Source organism: Phoca vitulina, unplaced genomic scaffold (assembly GCF_004348235.1).
Source record: "Phoca vitulina isolate PV1807 unplaced genomic scaffold, GSC_HSeal_1.0 scaffold9, whole genome shotgun sequence".
NCBI classification, from domain to species: Eukaryota; Metazoa; Chordata; class Mammalia; order Carnivora; family Phocidae; genus Phoca; species Phoca vitulina.
This window is the reverse complement of record NW_022589712.1, coordinates 16,524,061-16,532,005: the sequence shown is the minus strand read 5'-3', so window position 1 is coordinate 16,532,005 and position 7,945 is coordinate 16,524,061. Positions and strand designations below refer to the sequence as shown.

The window sequence follows — 7,945 nt, the reverse complement described above, 5'->3', positions numbered from 1 at the left end:
GATGAAAAGGCAGCAGGAGAAAGACGAAGACACTCTGTTGTCTTCCCATGGAAGAGAACAAATCTGATCCTCGAGCAACTGGAGACATTCAAATGCTTGGGGAGGGATGGAGACTAGCTGTTGTCTACTTGTATTGAGAATTAGAGCAAAGAAGCTGTATGTTTTCTTTTCTTTTTTTTAAGATTTTATTTATTTATTTGAGAGAGAGTGAGAGCATGAGATGGGGGAGGGCCAGAGGGAGAAGCAGACTCCCCGCTGAGCAGGGAGCCCGACACGGGACTCGATTCTTGGGACCCCGGGATCATGACCTGAGCAGAAGGCAGACACTTCATCGACTGAGCCACCTGGGTGCCCAGCTGTACATTTTCTGAAAGGTGGCTTACATGGGCCTTTTCTCTCTCAGGAAAAGACACGTGAGACACAAGAACATGTTTGAGCAGTAAGTTGTGGACAATCCTCCCTTTAAAAGTATTTTTAAATTACCTTAGATGCAGAACTCCTCCAATCAGATACTCACAGGTAAGGTAACTTTAAAAAGTCCCATTCAGTCCACCTGACAATGTAACTATTTTGAGGCCTTGATTCTCCTTCTTTAATTCTTAATTTCCCCCTTTGCAAGATAAGGTTGATATGATTAAATTCAGGTGATATAGTAACAGCTCAGTAAATAATAGCAACTCATGATGATGATTAAATTAAAAGGTTATTTTTAAAAAGGCATAAGAATAAAATAAAATTTATTAAAGGGATATTGTACACATGGATATGGACATATTTTCTCAAGTATTTCAACACCATAGCAATGCTAAACTGTGTTTAATTTCTTCATGTATAAAAAGATGTGCCGAAAGATGCATGCCTCATCGGTTTTACTTTCATTGGGTATGGCTATGGGTGACCCTTCTCTAGAAAAGCAAACTGCCAAGCAGCACACAGAGAGCACAGATATCCGAAGTTCATCCACACAGGCATTTCTCCAGTCTGCTCTTGAGGAGAACTTTAAATCTTTGCTCAATTCTAAACATTCAACAAAATGCTTGGACCTCTTGGGAAATAAAAGTAACCAATTTCTTTGTTTTTCTAGAACTAACTTTCCGTTTATTAATGTAGTCTGTTATATTTCTGACCCAGATTAAGCCCTTTGCTAAAGGGACAACTTACCTCAGTCTGAAAATAAAGTGTTCTATAGTGTTTTCAAGTATTTTAGAAGATCTGCCAGTTCTGATAAAAAGCCATATTATATACATAGTAACATCACGTGAGTGTAGACAGGCACCGCATGATAGATTCCTCTCAGGAGAATGATTTCTAGGATGTGTGTAATCCCGGCATGAAGTGATGATGGGAATAATTTGCCTTTAAAATCCTACGGATTGATTAAAAGGGGAAAGATGCTAAACTAGATGCCAGTTTTCTGTAAAGATGAATTTGTGCAAGACTGCTTTATGCTCTGGGAATACGTAAGCCTGGCATTGGCCGATTGCACATTATAACATTTTACAGCACTAAACAAATGATGGGAGAAAACTGGCCTATTCCATTGGATGAAAGAACCTGCTGATACTTAAACATGGGACATTTTTACAAAAGCTGCCCCTAGAAATCTACTCAGTGTTCTGCTTTTCAATTTGAATGCATTTTTCTCTTCCATCGACACAGAGTCCTGTTGAAAACCAGTGACTGTATAAATAAAGCTGCTGTGTCCTGGACCATCTAGCAGTGTCCAGTAGATTCGAGAAAGTACTAATGGTCGTCCTGGCACGTTGCCCTCAGCTGAGTTTGCGTTCAAACGTTTGACTTCCTCCTCTGCTGTCACCATGACGTCCTGCCCCCCTGCAGGACCACGTGATCTGAAGTCAGGGTGTGTTCTCCCAAAGGCAAGCCTGAGGGGGCAGCCACCCAAGGGACCTGAGGTCAGAGGCCCTGGGATAAACTCACACTCACCTGCCCTGACACCTCCTCGACATGCTCACGAGGGTTATACTTTAGACATTCCTGCCAGAGGGAGCATCTCATTGAAGGTCTAAACTCACTTGAGATCCATTCTCAGAAATAGGTTTTGAAGGGGAGAAGAGAAAGGAGAGCACTGGAACAAGAAGGCCTCCGAACAAGAGAAAGCTGCACGTAAAGTGGCCCAGGGCTGCTGGGGGCCAATGGTTGGCTTCTAAAAGGTAAAGGGTTAATGTTGCCATTCGAAGGCCACTCCTTGAGAACCAGGATTTTCTGCCTTGGCTCACTGCAAATTGCTATTTTTCAGGGACAGCTTACCTAAGTCAGAATTAGATTTGTGAGTCTTTACTCATATAGACTCCTCTCTGAATTTCAAAACATTTCACATACTCCCCAAAGAAACTCTTTCTACAATAAATAAAAAAAAAGGGTTTGGGGTTTACAGAATATTCTGGGGTTTCAGTATTTTTCTTAGCCCAGTTCAAACCAAAGAGGTTATAAATATCCAGAACCAATCTATGGCTAAATTATAAGGAAAACATGGTCGCCCCCAGCTATTTAAGTGACACTTATTACAGATACATCCCATTTATGAGGTAGTCCGATTCCTCAGACGTAATGGGACGAGCTTTCTTCAGCTTCTGTTTCACCAGGCGTAGGCGGCACGCGACCATGAGAAGCAGCAGCGCCGTGATGGCCAAGCCCAGGGCCAGGGGTAGAACCGCACCTGTGAAGCGGTTAGACATGAACAGGGCAGGTCAGTGATCAGCCACAATAGAGCCACAGTTTACGGTACGATGAGCACTTTGCAGGCACTGTTCTAGTTCATCTGAACGACTCCATTACGTAGGTACTTGTACTATCGCCATTTTACAGATTAAGGTGTGGAGATTAAGTCATGGGTCTAAGAGCACCTGGTTTATAAATGGCAGGCGTAGTTCTCAAACCCAGGCTTCTTTCAAACCAGATTCTGTACCGGGTTCCTACAACATGTGGGTAGCGTCAGTGGGCACCAAGGTTGCAGCCGGATCCCCCTCAGCCCCCCTGTAACAGACTCTGAGTGGACAGCGGTGAAGACATGGCAGCCACAGGAGCATGTTCATCGTAGTCACAGATGATATTTGTGGATCCATCCATGATCATTCTCTCAGAATAAGTATGGACTAATTCCTGACTTCTTGTAGGGTTTTAAGAAATTTATTTTCTTTTCGAAATCCAGAGAACCTACCCTCAGCCAGTAAGATCCACTGTTGAGAGCCAACTGCAAACTATGCTGGTGTAATTCTGGCTAAGGGTACTTGAAGAAAAAAATCTCTCTCATTCTCCTTCAAAGGGTCTCTCCTGGGGGTTGCGTCCTAGACACCCAGACGAGAAGCGAGGAGCGGCCTTTCGAGGCCAGTAGAAGTCTGGAAGGGACAGGGTGTGCCCCGGCTCAGTCTTCCTTATCAAGCTCAGCAGGCTCTATTCTTAGTCTGATCTACTCTGGAGTCAGACCAGGCTTGGAGACGATATGGTGGAGCTACTTTTAGCTGCAGGGGTCTTGCCAGCTCATGGAATTAGAGGGATAAAAATGCCCATCGCATAAGCTGATTCTATAACCTTTCATCTCGTTCCTTTCTTCACTCATGCAGTGTTCAGTCAGAGCTATGTGCTTGACACTGAGCTCAGTGCTGGTGACCAAAGATGATAAGCCCATGCTACAGAGTCCCGGCACTGTTCTAAGTGCCTTTTTTTTTTTTTTTAAAGAATGATATATTTTTTAAAGATTTATTTATTTATTTTAGACAGAGAGAGAGAGAGAGAGAGAGAGAAAGAGAGTCTTAAGCAGACTCCAACACAGGGCTTGATCCTATGACCCTGAAACCATGACCTGAGCCGAAACCAAGAGTTGGACGCCTAACCGACTGAGCCACCCAGGCGCCTGCACTCTTCTAAGTGCTTTATGGTATAAATCATTTAATTCTCAGAACCACCATTTGAGTTGGTACTATTATTATACCTATTTTGCAAGCGAAGGAACTAAGATATCAAGAATGAAGTGACTTGTCTGAGCTTGTCAGGTCAGTGGCGCAGCGAGGACAGGGCCCCAGGCAGGGCAGCTCCAGACCCACCACCGTACAGAACTTCAAAAGGGAAATGAGATCATGATTTTTAATGACTTCAGGTCTGGGTAGACAAACATTTAAGTGAAAAAACACCATTAAGTACTATAATTACTGTGACAGAATTAGATAAGAAGTGCAGATGTAAAAGGAGTGGTTTGTGTATCCAGTTCATAGGATTTTTGCTCCAGTGGTCTAAATATATGATGGAGCTCCTTTGGGGTGGGTGGGGGAGATAAATGTATTTTCTGACATTTTTGGATTGAAATGCCTATACATGATTCAGGTAGAATTTTCTTTAGGTTTCTGGAATTTTTTTTTAAAGATTTATTTATTTACTTGAGAGAGAGAGGGCGAGAGAGAGCACGCGCCCATGGTGGGTGGGGGGCAGAGGGAGAGACAGAGAGAGAATCTTAAGCAGACTCACTGCTGAGTACAGAGCCGATATCACGACTCTGAGATCATGACCTGAGCCGACATCAAGAGTCAGATGCTTAACTGACTGAGCCACCCAGGTGCCCCATAGGTTTCTGGATTATTTGGGCCTAAATATGTGAGAGTCCTTAGTGTCGAGGTCGTGGTTGCAGCCACAAAGTGGATGAGATTGCCAGAGAGCAAGGGAGGAGGAGGAGGGCCAGGAGAGGGGCCCTAGGAAACACCAACATTTAGGAGGGCCAACAAAAGACAACCTAAGAGAACAGAAAGAGGTGGATCAGAGAAGTGGCAGCGCAGCCAAGGGAGAGGGGAGCCTCGGAAGCACAGGGAAAAGACTCTCAAGGAAGCACTTGGCTGAACCAAATGCTAAGAAGGGGTCAAGTGAGGTGAAGCCCAGAGAGGCCAAGGGACTTAGCAATCAGAAATTCTTTTCAGGGAGACTGAAGATTGAGGGATGCTATTTTGTTTTTATGTGTTGGGAGAGATCTGAAAGTGTCTGCAGCTGTTGGGGGAACGAGCCAGTAGAGAAAGAGATTAAAAACACAGGAGAGTTGGGGCGCCTGGGTGGCTCAGTTGTTAAGCATCTGCCTTCAGCTCAGGTCATGATCCCAGAGTCCTGGGATCGAGCCCCGCATCGGGCTCCCTGCTCGGCGGGAAGCCTGCTTCTCCCTCCCCCACTCCCCCTGCTTGTGTTCCCTCTCTCGCTGTGTCTCTCTGTCAAATAAATAAACAAAATCTTAAACAAAACAAAACACAGGAGAGTTAATCAATGATGGAGAAACGTACCTGAGAAGATTAGGGGCTTGTATCAAGGTCAGGGGGAGACTGACCTTGGAAAGAGGGGACGCTCCTTCCTTTAGTACTGAAGGAAAGGAAGCGGGGTGGGGGCAAACAGATGAATGTTCACGTTTGGGGATGAGTAGCTGAGGATGATCACTCTGCTAGTTCAGGGCAGGGAAAGGACTAGAGGCTGCCCTTCTAAATGTGTGTTATTTTGCATAAGGATGAGCACCGGTGCTTAGGCCTCAGTGAACGGGGCTGTGCTTGAAGATCCCAATCCCAGGTCTGGGGTGCAGATGCAGCATGGTAACAACAGAGCAGACACACCATCTCGGCGAATTTTCTGTTTGCCAAGTCAGAGATGAGCTGGCTAAACTGTCAAATTGATTTCTGTGTAATGCTTTGAATACAAGGAAAATGAAATCTCCCATAAAGAACTTGCTACAATACTGCAAATTATTCTAGACTTTTCAATACTCATTTGGCATGGTTTCTTCATTGTCTTTAGTTTGGGTATTTGGAGATTTAAAATTTTCTAACCCCTTATAAAACACATCATGATATAATTTTCTCAGGAACCAGCTAAGGAGATGAATTGGGTATTCTGCTCGTATGAGTGGGAGTGACGTTCATAATACATAACAACTGGAACGGGCAATGGGCAGTTAGAACGGAGACTCTGCATACAGCCAGCCATGGGGGCCGGGCAGGCCTGGTTTCCTTTTACGTGTCCATGGGCGACAGGGCCCTTTTTATTCAAATATCTGGGGCCAGGGTAAGTCCAGCAGGCCTATAGACTGAGCAGCATCTAGGTACTTGAGGTCTGGATTATTCTGGCCATCTGTTGGTTAACGGTTATACTTTAATGTTGTCCAGATTTTACAAAGAACACTCTAGGGTAAAGAGAAAGCCTTCTCCACGTTCAGATCTATAATTTAAGAATCATCTTTTGTTCTCCTAAATCTTCTTTTACTAATTAGTTCGTGGGATTTAGGACTAAAACCTACTTTTCTACAGAACTATGTCGAATGTGTTTTCTTTCTCATTAAAAACCACCAAAATCATGGAATTATGGTATTCTTCTTGTAGTCACTAAATATTTCCTCGACCTCCAACACTCTTTCCTCATTCTTATTGTCTTGGGTCTTTATCGCTCGAGTATGCTGGAGAGAACTAGGTACTCTAAGATCTTTACTCTTGTAGTATAACTAACTCAAACATAATAGCCACCGTTTATCTGGGTCACTGTATGAGCCACACAGTGTGCTAAATGGTTTAACTGTCCCATTCATCCTCCCTAACAACTCTGAGGCAGTGAGAGTTGTTATCTCCCTCTTACTAATGAGGAGACTGGGGTCCAGAGAGAGAAAATCGCCCACCCCAGGTCATAGAGTTTAGTGGTGGAGCAAGGGTTTGAACCTTGGCATCAGATTCTAGAGCTTGAGTTTTTTGTGTTTTTTTTTGTCAGAGAGAGAGAGAGAGCACAAGCAGGGGGAGTGGCAGGCAGAGGGAGAGGGAGAAGCAGGCTCCCCGCCGACCATTGAGCCTGATGAGGGGCTCCATCCCAGGACCCTGGGATCGTGACCTGAACTGAAGGCAGACGCTCAATGGACTGGGCCACCCAGGCGCCCCTAGAGCCCATGTTCTTAACCCCTGTGCGTGAGTATTGCTCTTCCCACAGAATGTTACACCTGGGAGGGAATATAATGATAATCTAGTCCAATCAACTTCTAAAAGAGGAAGCCAAGGTCCGAAGACGTGAGGTTACTAGTTTAAGAGCCCAGCGAGGCAGCCTGACAGAGGAGGGGAGAACCGCGCCGTTCTTCCGACCCACAGATCCGGTCGTGACTCCTGCAGCTGCATCTGGTAACTGCAGCTAGAGGATCTGGCATTCGGCAGATGTCTATACTCTGCAATGAATTTCCAAGTTACACATTTACCTGTTTCTGGGGCCGGGTGTTCCCCTCCTCCTCGATCGCTCTTGGACTCAAAAATATAATTTTCTTCTTTTCTGTTCTTCCCTGAGGAGCCACGATCTACAGGAAACAAATAGAACATATACGGAAGGTACAGCAGAAACTTCAGGAAACAGACCTGAAAATACAGCCTTATTTATTTTTTTAGGATGGATTTAAAGGACTTACAGAATTTATTTCTCTAGTAAACCTAGGTGTGTGTCGGATACTAATCCACTGGACAGCTCACGTGACCGGTTTAGCAATGTGGAGGATGGGGCTAGAACAAAACCGCGGGCAGAGAAAGGGGAAGAGGCAGAAGGCACTGGAAGTCCAACCGGCGCCCTGACCCTGGAGGGTGAAGGAGAGGCCTTGGCTTCAAAAGTCAAGGGTAATCTCTGGACTTCGTACCACAGAAAGCAGAAGCAGTCCACAGAGGTTTTTCTTTAAAAAATGAACAGTGAGCGGGAGCCTGGGTGGCTCAGTCGGTTAAGCGCCTGCCTTGGGCTCAGGTCATGGTCCCAGGGTCCTGGGATCGAGTCCCACATTGGGCTCCCTGCTCAGTGGGGAGCCTGCTTCTCCCTCTCCCACTCCCCCTGCTTGTGCGCTCTCTCTCTCTCCCTTTTTTATTTATTTGAGAGAGAGAATAAGAGAGAGCACGAAAGAGGGGAGGTTCAGAGGGAGAAGCAGGCTTCCCATCAAGCAGGGAGCCCGACGCGGGGC

At 45.4% G+C, this 7,945-nt stretch overlaps 1 protein-coding gene across 1 annotated transcript in view; it reads right to left on the bottom strand.

Annotated features, from left to right (window-relative positions):
• Positions 1-278: 278 nt before the first annotated feature.
• Positions 279-7,945, bottom strand: part of LRP11 (LDL receptor related protein 11) — a 44,527-nt gene continuing 36,860 nt past the window's right edge. The window contains exons 6-7 of the mRNA XM_032407670.1: positions 7,208-7,303; positions 279-2,677 (exon numbers count right to left, since the gene is read on the bottom strand). Of these exons, the coding sequence (XP_032263561.1) occupies positions 2,523-2,677; positions 7,208-7,303 (251 nt within the window). The 3' untranslated portion in view covers positions 279-2,522. The remainder of the gene's footprint in view (positions 2,678-7,207; positions 7,304-7,945) is intronic.